At 30.6% G+C, this 13,187-nt stretch overlaps 1 protein-coding gene across 5 annotated transcripts; it reads left to right on the forward strand.

The window, feature by feature from the left end:
- The first annotated feature begins 154 nt into the window (after positions 1 to 154).
- Positions 155 to 8,759, forward strand: stck (LIM zinc finger domain containing stck). 5 transcript variants are annotated; one of them, XM_018449242.1, is made up of 8 exons: positions 155 to 296; positions 1,416 to 1,496; positions 4,006 to 4,119; positions 5,378 to 5,490; positions 5,607 to 5,799; positions 6,546 to 6,687; positions 7,418 to 7,676; positions 7,905 to 8,758. In XM_018449242.1, the coding sequence occupies exons 2-8, from the start codon at positions 1,489 to 1,491 to the stop codon at positions 8,105 to 8,107; spliced, it is 1,032 nt and encodes a 343-aa protein (XP_018304744.1). In that variant the 5' UTR covers positions 155 to 296; positions 1,416 to 1,488; the 3' UTR covers positions 8,108 to 8,758. The 5 variants fall into 5 exon arrangements, with proteins under 5 accessions (XP_018304744.1, XP_018304743.1, XP_018304746.1 ...); XM_018449241.1 differs by having other exon boundaries at positions 155 to 256; XM_018449243.1 differs by lacking the exon at positions 155 to 296 and adding an exon at positions 334 to 354.
- The last annotated feature ends 4,428 nt before the right edge of the window (positions 8,760 to 13,187 follow it).

A 13,187-nucleotide genomic window follows, 5' to 3' on the forward strand; every position in this document is an offset into this window, starting at 1 on the left:
CGTCGTACGACAAAAATCGGATGCAGTGTGAATCCAGCATATCAAGCGTCAATTTTGATCACATGATCTATTTTGATGCTGAAAATGAGCGTCGAACGTCAACATGAAAAGGTGCCTTAATGGTGACTAATCACTAGGTTAGGGTTAGGTTAGACAACTTTTAATGCACATTCGTTTTCATAAAAGGTCATATCACGTTTGCTGAGATCGGATTGGCTGTTTACTTAAAATCTGATAAGATTAATACGGAATATAGGTAATTGACAGGATATGTCAGCTTGTCAGCTATGTGATAGGTAGTGCTTCAGCCTCATTGTACTATTCGATTAATTTATTAAATATTTATGTTATCAGGTATTTCATAGTTGATTAATAGTTGAAGATTGATTGAACAAAAATTATACTGGTCGAGTAGTCTCATTAATATTATTTATAATATACATTAATTAAACAACAGTGTACATTAGAATAGAAATCGATAAATAGCAGAATGAGAGAATGGCTAAGGTCTGGTTTTTCAGTCTTTGCTTGTCTTTAAACTTAACTTGATAATATAATGTAAAAGTAAATATGAATGAAGAAGACGGTCTTACTCATTGTTTTTGATGAAATTAGGCTTATTTAACGCGTTTTTACACGAAATGAACGAATCTGGTAAAAAGAAGTGCCGCTCTCTACCCTGTAGACCGAGATATTAATCGTTAAAATTGATGACTGTGTTGAGTTTGAAAAATCTGTTGCATTGATAGCATAGAGGGACATAAAAACATGTTAGTGAAGCTAGAATAAGTATTTTCTGCATCAAAATTACGTAAATTCTCTGTTTTAAAAACAAATTCTCATCAACTAAAAATGAAAATTATATATAATAGAAAATAATTTATGTTTTTAAAGGAGAAGATTTATATTTTTTAACCAGAGAATTTAAAGCAAAGAATTTCTTTTTAAAGTAGAGAATTTGTGGTTGTAAAACAGAATTTGTGTAGCCCTATATCATCGATATAACAGATTTCCTAACCTGAACGTAACCTGAACCTGAACCTGAATTTCGACGAAAAATCTTAATATCTCGGTTCGCGGGGCAGAGCGACACTTTTTCTACCAGATTTGTTCATTTCGTGCAAAAACGCGTCGAATGAGCCTAATTTCATCAAGGTCGGTGAGTAGGCCTGTTTCCTTCATAATTACCAAAATAAGTACATATTTGAAATTTAACGAAAGTGAAAAGTAAAGTTGTACTGCAATTTCGTGCATCAATAAAAAAAACATCAATAAAAAAACCCTTTATTGAATCAGCGTATATTAAGTGTATATTAAGTTCGCAGTATTTCTATGAACCTATATTATTTGTTTTAACACTTTTTTAAATAGTGTTCCAATAATAGAGATTATTGTGTAAAACAAATTGATTGTAGGCGAGTATAGAAAAACAAGATAGCTAAAAGTGTTTGTCAACGTTAAAACGTAATCGTCTTCTTCCATTAAAATATGCCAGGGTAAGCATCTTCTCCTTGAAAAATGTTAATTTTTTCACACAAATATATAGGACACAACTATATGTAACAGAAACTATCTCCTGTTTTCTTGATAACAGACAAAATGTGTATGCATAAATACCCAGATAGCAAAGCATGTCTCAGTAAAATCACACAAATCTATGATTGCTTATGATGCTAGCAACTTGCCATAGATGTACAATAGATATTAATTGTCTTCAACGATTTCGAATATACAGATATTGTAGCAACATGCAGGCAACAATGTATACCTATAGTATGTATTACCAGCAGTTTAACAGCAAGATAGCTGCATCAATGTTTATTTTCAATCAATCTTGGCAACATGACAGCATTGTGTGATGCTGCATATTATTATAGCAATATGACGGCAATAGTACAAATTTTGATGATGACGATTTTTAAGTTGTTGGCAAATTGCTACTCAAAGTTGTCATATTGTCAAGGCATTAAGTTGCTAATAAATGAGGATGCTGCAATTCCAATAGCAATGTATACTTAGCAAGCAACATGCCAGCAACAAGACAGACACGTTGCTACCTGGATAATTGTCTATGCTATCCAAATAACAAATTTATGGAATTAATATGATTGTATTCACAACACGCTTCGGCTCGCAACTTCTCTCTGTACATTACCTAAGTCCGATTTCAATCAAGTTTTACAGATATGTAATACTAGGCCTGTTTTTTTTCCACACCAAGTTCTGAACTGGTGCAGTAAGTTAGAGTGAGACAAGTATAGTTTGTTACACTTTAACATATTGAACTAGTTCAGAACTAGTTCAGAATTCTTCGAAAAAGGACAAATGGACTAACTAACAAATGTAATCAAATCCATAAATGCAGAGTTGCGGAAATGCTTAGTTTTCAAAATATCCAAAGGGTTGAAATTTTCAAGGATTTTGCTACCGCTTGAGGATTGTTTTATTTCTTATGTTTTCGTATATAATTTTCTTCGTAAAAACCAAAAATAATCATTATAACAACTCCAGACTTAAGGAAAAATTTGTACATTGAAATGAAGTGAATAAAATCCATATTCGCGTATCGTTATAAAATCGCTGTCAGTTATGCTTCAATAATTTATTCATGAAATTAATTCCATATTAAATGAAATGTGAATAATGTTGCACCATAAAACGTTAATTAGATTATATTTTTCATTATAACTTCAAGAGATGCGTGACGCCTGGAGTGGAGGAAACGGTACCAAAATGACAAATGTTATAATGAAAAATGTAATTACACAAGAAAACATAGAAATAAAACAATATTCGAGCGGTAGTGAAACTTTCGAACATTTCTACCTTCCTTTTATTTAATCGGCTTAATTAACGTTTTCTAAGATTTTACATGAAAAATTAATTATAATTAAATACTATTCTGTTGACTACATTTTATGTGAAATTGTACATACAATGTTAACAAAATATCATTATAAAAAAAAATAAAAAATAAAATATTTCATTATTGTTTATATTTTATATTATCAATATTTAAATTTTATATTATCAATTTTTTATATTTTGTATTATCAATATTTAGATCATAAATCATAAAAGGAGGTAAAATTTAATATTATTTTAATATTTGTATATGGTTAATATGTTGACAAGTTACTTTTTAATTTCATAAAATTGTCACACCTTATAAGGTTTTTACTTTACGAGTTCATTTTTAGAGAGTAATTATTGCAGAAAGGCGAACAATTTAAGCACGTTGTCGATTAAATTCAAGTTTTGCGTGATTAATTTTTCAATATAGTAATACTTCGAAGTTGAAAAAACATTTGATATTGGTGCGCAATTATAACGCTACTCTGATTGTGCGGGAATCGCGAGATGCTCATAGTGGTGCATGTGTTCATTTCGAATGTTCATTTTGTATGTTTTACCACATATGAAAAATGAACTTGTAGATTAACGAAAGCCCCAACGCCCCTAATGCAAGGTAAGGATTTTATGAGCAATTAAGAGCAATTTCTATACAATTTTTCTATACAAATTATTAATCAAATAATACAGATAAATAAAAATATGTTAAATTTTGCCTCCTTTTATTATTAAATGCTGATAATGTAATAAAATATCAGAAAATGAGATTTTCAATTTTTGTTTTTTTTTTATAATAATTTATATTTTGTCGATACATTATACTTACAATTTCTCAATATACTAACAAAAACTATCTAGTCGACAAAATAGTTTTTAATTATAATTATTTCTTCATACCAAAATCATTAAAAACGTTAATTAAGTTGATTAAATAAGTCTTGAATATTTCGAAAACAAAACATTTCTGCAACTATGCATTTATGGATTTGACTACAAGTTAGTACTACACATCTGTAAAATTTCATCGAAATCAAACTTGGGTAGTATACGGAATTCTTACCCACGCTTTTATTATTTAATGATTAATTAACTATAAATTTAAAATTAAACCGTTATGTTAAAAATATTTATTAAAATATTTATGTGTTACAGGGTTACAGAGATGTCGTTGGATCATATGTTTTGTTCCCGGTGTAGAGAAGGTTTTGTTGCGCATGAGAAAATTGTTAATTCAAATGGTGAATTGTGGCATCCACAGTGTTTTGTGTAAGTATGTACAGGATAACAATTAGCTTGGATAGCCAAACCTGTTAAACATAGATTTTAAAAGTGTCTACTAGAAATGTTGATAGAATGTCAACAAGAATCTAACAGAATCTGGTAAAAGAATATAATGGCAGACTGATTATAGAAGCTGAGCAGAATCTGCTGTTTCATAATCATTTTAAATGATGTGTTTGTATTCTATTTAAATGTTTATGAACGACAGATTCTATTTAATTACTACCGACACTTTGCCTATTTTGGCTGCTTTCTTTTTAAGAGATGTTACAGTCGACACAAATGTCTTTTTTGTTATTGAATGTCAAGAAGGATAATACGATGTCTGTGTCAATTGTGTTTTCTAAAAGGAAAACAGCCAGCAAAAAATATACTGTACTATATACAATATATAGATGATATAGATTTGTTGTAATAACTAGATATTAGCTCTAAGCATATCTGCTATAAATTTATTATCATACTGTGGGCAGTTTGCTTACAGGCAGAAAGGAACTGAGAATAAATAGCTATTACATGTATTTTGTATTTATGAATAAATAGACGAAAACAAATTAAATACTATACTGCAGAAAAAATCCATTACTTTTATTAACACATAGTATGAAAAGAATATACATAAACTTATAATAGATATGATAAGAAATCAGCGATTTGTCTGATTTCATATATGATTTCTAAAACGGTGATTATTTGAATTTTCACACTCGAGGTATTTTTATTAGGAAGTATTAAATACAGTTTTTAACACTAATAATAATTACAACTTTATTTTTATTTTTAAAGAATTTAAAGTGATTTCTTTTATGGAAATAACTGTATGTGACGAGATTTGAAAATGTATCATTGAATGCAATTAATTGTCACATTTTTACTTTTTCTAATATTTAACCTTTTCTCTGTATAAGTAAAATTTATATTATTGTTCGTATGGTCTGTGTTAATATAAATGACATTTCTTTTACGGGATAGCGTTTAATTCATTTCATTTTGTTCATGTATCACGAAATAATATTTATTGAATTTCCACAATTTTCTAATTGTGATCTTGTACATGTATCTACCATTTTTCTATTCAATTCAATTTTCATAAATTAAAAAAACGTAATATTTTTGGAGAAGCCTTTTTACAAATTGCATGCTCCAATGTTAATTTCGTCGCTACTTTCTGTAAAACAAAAATAGCTATAACAATTTACTATCTTATGGATTTTTATTACATGAGGTAATGTTATTTTGATAGGTGCGCGCAATGTTTCCGGCCATTTCCAGATGGAATCTTTTATGAATTTGAAGGATACAAATATTGCGAGCATGACTTTCATGTTCTGTTTGCACCATGTTGTGGCAAGTGTGGTAAGTTAGATTTTAATTTTGTTAATTGCTTCAATATTATTAATTCTGAGAGTATAATCAAATATGAGATAACATTTTAAAATGTATTTAATCAAATTTTCTCATTTTTACGATAGGCGAGTTTGTTATTGGCCGCGTGATTAAAGCGATGAATTCAAACTGGCACCCACAATGCTTCCGCTGCGAAGAATGTAATGGTGAATTGGCGGATGCAGGCTTTATCAAGTGTCAAGGTAGAGCCTTATGCCATACGTGCAACGCTAATGTGAAAGCTGGTGTACTTGGAAAACATATATGTCATCAATGCCAGTATGTTTTCATTATTATATAAAAGATGTATCTTATGGTATCATAAATGGTAGGCAGTTTTTGCAATCCAAATGTTTAGTTATCAAAATGCTTAAAATGATGCCTAAGCGATTCAGAATTTTATTTTGAAAAGAAATTATAATCTCTTTAAACGCACTTATAGCTTCTTGAGATAGATTTTTGAAAATTTCTAAAATGTCTAGTATAGAGAATGGAAAAACCAGACTTTTATAACTAGACTGCTGACTCAATGTGATAGAAAAAGATTAACCTGATTCCGAAGTGTCCTTGTATCAACGTGAATTTATGTGAAAACACTGCGTTCAGTCATAACAGAAATTATCATAAATGTCAAATGTCATTTCATGGTAGCTTTTTAATTCTATTGCATTCTGAAAAATAATATAAAAAAACAGTAATTTGCAATAATAAATTGCAAAAGTCGATATAAAGTAGGAAGTAATGTTCATTTGTTTTTTCTTCGTAAGTATTACATTATTTATTTATTATAAAGATAATAGATATGTACTTTTCAATATTTACTTGAGCAGTGATTATCCGTGCGATTTACACATATACGTATATAGTGAGAGTGAGTAAACACAAATATGGCGCTGCCCAGCGCTGTCTTCAAACATGGAGGCGAAGTCAGCAATCTACTTATAGAAAAATCTATAATTTACGCAATATATGAAATACTTGTTTGAAAATTGTAATCGTTATGGTTTTTTTTTTGTAATTTCTAGCGGAGTAATCGATGACAAACCTTTACGGTTCCGTGGTGAACTTTATCATCCTTATCATTTCAATTGCACAACTTGTGGTATAGAACTCAATTCCGAAGCCAGAGAAGTCCGTTCTCGACCTGGCTATGCTGCCAATGAAATGGTAGAGATTATATTAATATTTTACAGGATATGCAGGGTTGCCACAGACCCTGCCAAAAAACCGGGAAAAGTCAAGGGAAAATATAAAAGAGACGGAATTTTGAGCTTTACTCATAATTTCCTTAAATTGCTCCTATTCCAAATAATTTTTATAATTTTTTAAATATATCTGACGTTTTTATAATCAAATATATTCAAAACTCGTGCACTGTAAACGATTTTAAAAAAATAATTAAAATTTATATTTTATTCAGTAATTTTATTTGATCGCTCTGTTTCATAACTGCATTTTTTGTCCAATACTAATTTATTTTTTACTGGCTTGAATTTGCCCCCAAAACTTTATTATGCTACTGAGCTTCTTTTGCGTTTTTGATAATATAAGCTAGCTTTCTTACAATTCTTGATTCTAAATGTTAAAATTTTTACATATTTTACATATTTGTCATGGAAATTTCCCGTTTTTATCTGGAAAACCTGGAAGTCAGGGAATTTTAAAATTCATTTTCTGGTAAAACTCTGATATGGATAATTGTTTAAGCCTCAGATTTTATAAGAAATTAACTAGTATGTCTAAAAAAGAATATATATGTTTATATATATATCATATGAACAGAATTTAATATTTTAAGCGTAATTGTTTTTAACGGTAAAAAATATATTTTAAATCTACACACACAGACATTTTTACAATTTAATTCGGTTTTAATAATGAACTTTATGTTACGTAGAACGAACTCTATTGTTTGCGGTGTCACGATAAAATGGGAATCCCAATTTGTGGCGCCTGCCGACGTCCTATCGAAGAACGCGTGGTAACGGCACTTGGCAAACATTGGCATGTGGAGCATTTTGTATGTGCTAAATGCGAAAAACCCTTCCTAGGTCATCGACATTACGAGAAAAAAGGTCTTGCTTATTGCGAGATTCATTATCATCAATTGTTTGGGAATCTCTGCTTTGTCTGTAATCAGGTTATCTCTGGAGATGGTATGTATCTGATATATGACAGATATAAATATCACAAGTTAATTTATAAATCGCGTATAATTTATAAAAATTGTTTCGTTAATAACTTTTTAATAAATAACGAGCAAAAAAGGTCAATGACCTTATCCTTCTTCAGAGTCAAGGTCAAAGTCACTCGGAGATCATTTGGGACCGACTGCAAAAGGAAAGGTTTATCTTTTTTATTACAATACTTGTTTTTTTTTCTAGTTTTCACGGCGTTAAATAAGGCATGGTGCGTTCATCACTTTGCATGTGCATTCTGCGACCAGAAGATGAATCAGAAAACAAAGTTCTTCGAGTTTGACCTAAAGCCTGCGTGCAAGAAGTGCTATGATAAGTTTCCGCAAGAATTGAAAAAGCGGATGCGACGTATGTACGATCTGAATCCTAAGAGAATTCCACCAGCGTAAATGCAGATCTGGGCTTGGACTCTTCTGTGTGAATCTCTCAAGATTTAATCAATACTCATTGATTTGCTTGTAGTGCCTTATTTGTTTTAGTATTAATATAAAAAAACTACATTTAACTATTTGTCATATATTGTAAGCTATGTAGAGCCTACCAAACTACTTATTTATCAGTTGCGACACTTTGACATAATTGCTATAATTACTTTTTAATATAACTTATATTTGAAAAGGTATGAAGTGTATCTTCGATTTAAAATATTTTTTCTAATTTGTGGCATCTATGAATAGGAGAGTGTGCAATAATGCTTCTATATGTATACATTTTGTGTATGTGAAGCATAACATTAGTTACACTCGACACACACACACACACACACACACACACACACACACACACACACACACACACATCTATATACACAGGGTGTAACTAAAATAAAGTATAATAATAAACTTCGGAGCCAAGCTTCCCACACCAAACGTAAAAAAAAAATTCACATGAACATATGTCTGTAAGTCCACTGTTACGTAACTGAGAGATATATATATATATATATATAGGATGTTTCAGACCTAACGAATCACCTGCTAATGGCAGATTCCTGAAGTTGTTTTGAGACTAAAATTCTAATAACAAAATGTTGAGGCTATAATAGTCTTTGAATTATAATCATTTAAAGCTAGCAAATTATACTGTCTAAAATTTGCGAGTTCAAGTATGATATAACGCAAAGTGCTAAAAGTAAAAGTATAATGGTTGCCTTGTGTTAATATCGATATAAATATTACGTAAGTGAAAATGAAATCACTGATATTTCTAATTCTTGATATTTATTACGTTAAAAAAATATTTAATCTGGACATTATGGTATTAAATTTTCGTTTCAAAATGCTTCAGGAATCTGCCATTAACAAGTGGTGCGTTAGGTCTGAAACACACTGTGTGTGTGTGTATATATATATATATATATACATACATAAATAAATAATAAATAAGAATAAAAAACAATCAGAAATTGGATAAGTTTCCAACTATAATTTATTCTTATTTATTTATTTATCTACTCATTTATTCATATATTTATTAATTAATATGAAAAATTTTAATAAAATTTTAATCAGGAAAATATACAGTAAGACGCGAGGAGCCGTATGACATGCTATGCTCCTGCGTATTCCGACTGAGTGCAATCTGATTGATCAACTTTAATCATTAATAACTCGATAAATAATAATTTGGGCCAAAATTGGGAAAGAAACTTTTAGTTAAAAATTTCATCCTCTTTTACTCCAAGAAATATTATAGCGTTTTCGGCCCGACCGGGTTTGCATTAACCTGGGTTGGAAAATTTAGCTTCGATATTGGTTGGCGTTACACGCTCTACCAATAGGAGAGCACGAAACGTCATTAATTCAACCCAGGTACAAATCCGGTCGGGCCGAAAACGCCATTAATTATGGGATGCCCTGTATACACATATAAGTAATCGTATTTTACGAAATTTTACTTATGTACGTTAATTGTAAAATATGTATATTTATAATTAAAACTTGAGCTTATGTAAAAACATTCATAACAAAATACAGGCTGAACAATAAGACGTGCCTAACAACAAAAAATGCACAAATAAAAACAGCATTTAATGGAAGTACCTAATGAAGTTTTATTTACAAATCAAGGCATTAATTTTACATTCACACGCGTAATCCTTGTTCTCTACTCTCACTCATGTTAAAATTTTTAACCCGTTCAAGGTCATAAAAAAATATAAAGTAATTATTTTCCACAAGTTTTTCTTTTCTCGTCGAGTTATCTTTAATTTTCTCATTTATACCAAGTGTACTTTCCACAAATAATGTTTGTCAAGGAGAATTCCTTGCACTCATTTTCATTTAATCCTAGAATACTAATAATATATAATAAAAAAATAGCATGTAAGTTTAACAGTTTTTCTTTTCCTTTCGTTTTGTTTTTCTTACCCATTAGTTTATTTCTAATGAATGTTTATTTTTATCTTGGTATTTTTTTAGGAAAAAAATCCCAACATACGTAAATTTAACGTATGATTAGTCTTAAAAGTATGATTAGTATTCTAAGATTAACGCTGCATTTAGCGCTAAATGTGGTCAATTGATCCTGTGAACTTTAAAGCGGTAAAATAATCGATTCAGCCACATATATATATATATATATATATAGTTTGATGACGTCAAAGAGGCAAGGAAATCTCGAGAAATTCCTCTGTGGTGACCTACGCTCTTATAAAAGCAGATAAATTTGAAGAGCAAAATTTCTTAGGTAAAATAAAAAAATCTTATAAGACCAGATGAAACTTCCAGATTGAATGATATATAATGTGATCTACTATCTTATTATATTTAGAATATTTTTACAAGATTTCGAAGACAATGGCTGCGTTCAGCAGAGAAAGCAGCTTTGCAACTGTTGTAAAATTCTTCAATACGATTGGTTCTTGCTTTTGGTTCCTGACAGATCTAAATGTATAAACCAATCATATTGAAGAATTTTACAACAGTTGCAAAGCTGCTTTCTCTGCTGAACGCAGCCAATGTTTCTCGGTAGGATTCAGTTTCAAGAGATTGACGCGACGATATAAATTTTTTTTTTTTGCTCGTTCAAGCAACATTCTAAAGTCGTAAAAAATGTAGTTACAAATCGATGACTAGGATGAATCTGAGGCACGACTGTGCGATGTATGCGATTATCAAATTTTATAACACAAATAACTGTACTGGATATATAAACAATTATACTTAAATATACCTATTTATATATTAATTTGGAAATTGTTATAAAGTATAAATCATTTGTATAAGTACATTTGTATAAATCTCTACCTTAGCAATAACTATACTTGATAACAAATTAATTTGTATAAATACTTGCACTTGATAGCGATTACCAAATCGATTAAAAAATTATTATCCAGTATAATCATTTGTATTATAAATTTAATTACTCGCACGCACGCGTCTCGGCTGATTTGTAACTATATTTATATGTTAATAGTCAAACAAATTAATTTGTTTAATTATATCGTAAAAAAACTATTTGTTATTATAATTATAGCAAATCAATTACTGTATGTATTTACTATTTATCAAATTAACTAACAACCACACGTCTATTATTATAAAAAAATTTCTTTAAATTGATTTCTCTATATTTTCACGATAAAAGATAGAAAATAAAGATAATATGGGATTTTTTTTCAAGATTTTGGCGCTATTTTAAGTTTTCTTTCATGATTGTACATGCTTTTATACGATTGTCTTGATAGATCTTGTAAAGTTCCAAACATACAGGTGAAAACGGCTGTTGTGTTGCCTAAGCTAGCGGTACAAAGATCACAATCAATGCGATCGAGGACCACAGTACGTAGTTCGTATTTAACGCTACATGTGCGGTGCTAATAAGAACTTGTTTCCAAGCAAGCTTAGTTCGCATCCGCGATCACGAATAATCGCTAAATATGACCGCATTAATAATCTATACGGTATTTAATTACCCGATAAAAAGGTCGCGGTTCAACGAGGATAACGAAGGCTGAAGGCGTGACCAACCACATTTACTGCTAATTGTGCAACGCGAATACGTGCCAGTGGTTTCGAAAAGTCTATATTCACATTCTTGTTTGGCGTCGCCGATTTCAACGCAACTATCCAATTCTGATTTCATTTGGGTAAGGACAGCATAGGGGATGTATACATCTACATACGCATGTATATAATCTTAGGATTCTATTCTGAGATATAATCGCAGATAGCTGCATTTTGTACCAAAGCGCCGTCGATGTGAACATAGGATCATGCTACTTTATTGCGATGCAAGCGGCGACGCGGGCCTTCAACGGGTTAACAGGAAATTACGGAAAAAAAAATTTATACAATTCGTACAGTAATGATGATAATAAAATAATAATACAATTTTTCTAATTTTATACGACGCGCAAAAGTCGCGCGTCTATTTCTTATCCGCTTCTTTTTTATTTCGCGTTTTTTTTTAAGAAATTTTCTCGGAACTCTGTATAAAAGTCTCGGCTCAACTTTATAAACGGCGTAACGGCTGTCACTCGACGAAAGCCTCGAACGCTATTTTTTCTTTTCTTTTTACACACGTACGATACATATAAACTAATAAATGTACGCGCATCCCTTTCACACACACACACACACACACACACACACACACGCGCGCGCGCGCGCGCGCGCGCGTATTCTCTGCTTGTCTTTTTTATGTATATGTATATATAGGGTGTTAGTTAAGTATGTTGCCATACTTAACAGAGCGATTCTTTGGTTTATTTCAAGTAAAAAAGTCCATATAAACATGTGTCCTAAACGGTTTAGTTTCCGAAATAAAAAAATTTAAACGTGTAGTAATAATCTGTTTATTTGAAAGAAATACAGCTTGAACTAGTCAAAAACAGAAAAACAAAAACACACACACAGGCTTCAGTTCTTCTAATGAAATAAAACAATTAGATGAATTGTTGAAAATGTCCACCTTGCGCCATGATACATTCATTGAGCCTTCTTCTCAAAGATTGACGTACACGCTCAAAGATCAGAACTGAAGTCTATTTTTGATTTTGTGACTTTGACTTTGACTTTGTCACTTTGTTTACGGTTGTGCGAATGGTAACTCACTTGAAGCAAGGCATATTTATGCAGGAAGATATCTCCAACGCAATTTACCGTTTCGTCAAACATTTGCGAACACACCTGTATTTCGGAAACTAAGCCGTTTAGAACACATGTTTATATGGACTTTTTTTATTTGAAATAAACCAAAGAATCGCTCTGTTGAGTACAGTGTTATCAGCGGGGACGCGTTTTCTCGCGCGTGCGACTTCAACAACGTGTCAAGTTCACAAGAATACTGTTACCTTTAGAACTCGTATTCTTGTTCCAGATAAACCACTAGATTTTATAGAGAGATATATAATTATTAGACTTATAATAAGTAAAACAAACAATGTAATTAAAATAAGATAAAGAAATTATAAATATAAGAATAATTATATGTAATTAATATATAATAGAAACATGGGGAAGG

Source organism: Mycetomoellerius zeteki, unplaced genomic scaffold, assembly GCF_001594055.1.
Source record: "Mycetomoellerius zeteki isolate Tzet28-1 unplaced genomic scaffold, Tzet1.0 scaffold241, whole genome shotgun sequence".
Lineage (NCBI taxonomy): Eukaryota > Metazoa > Arthropoda > Insecta > Hymenoptera > Formicidae > Mycetomoellerius > Mycetomoellerius zeteki.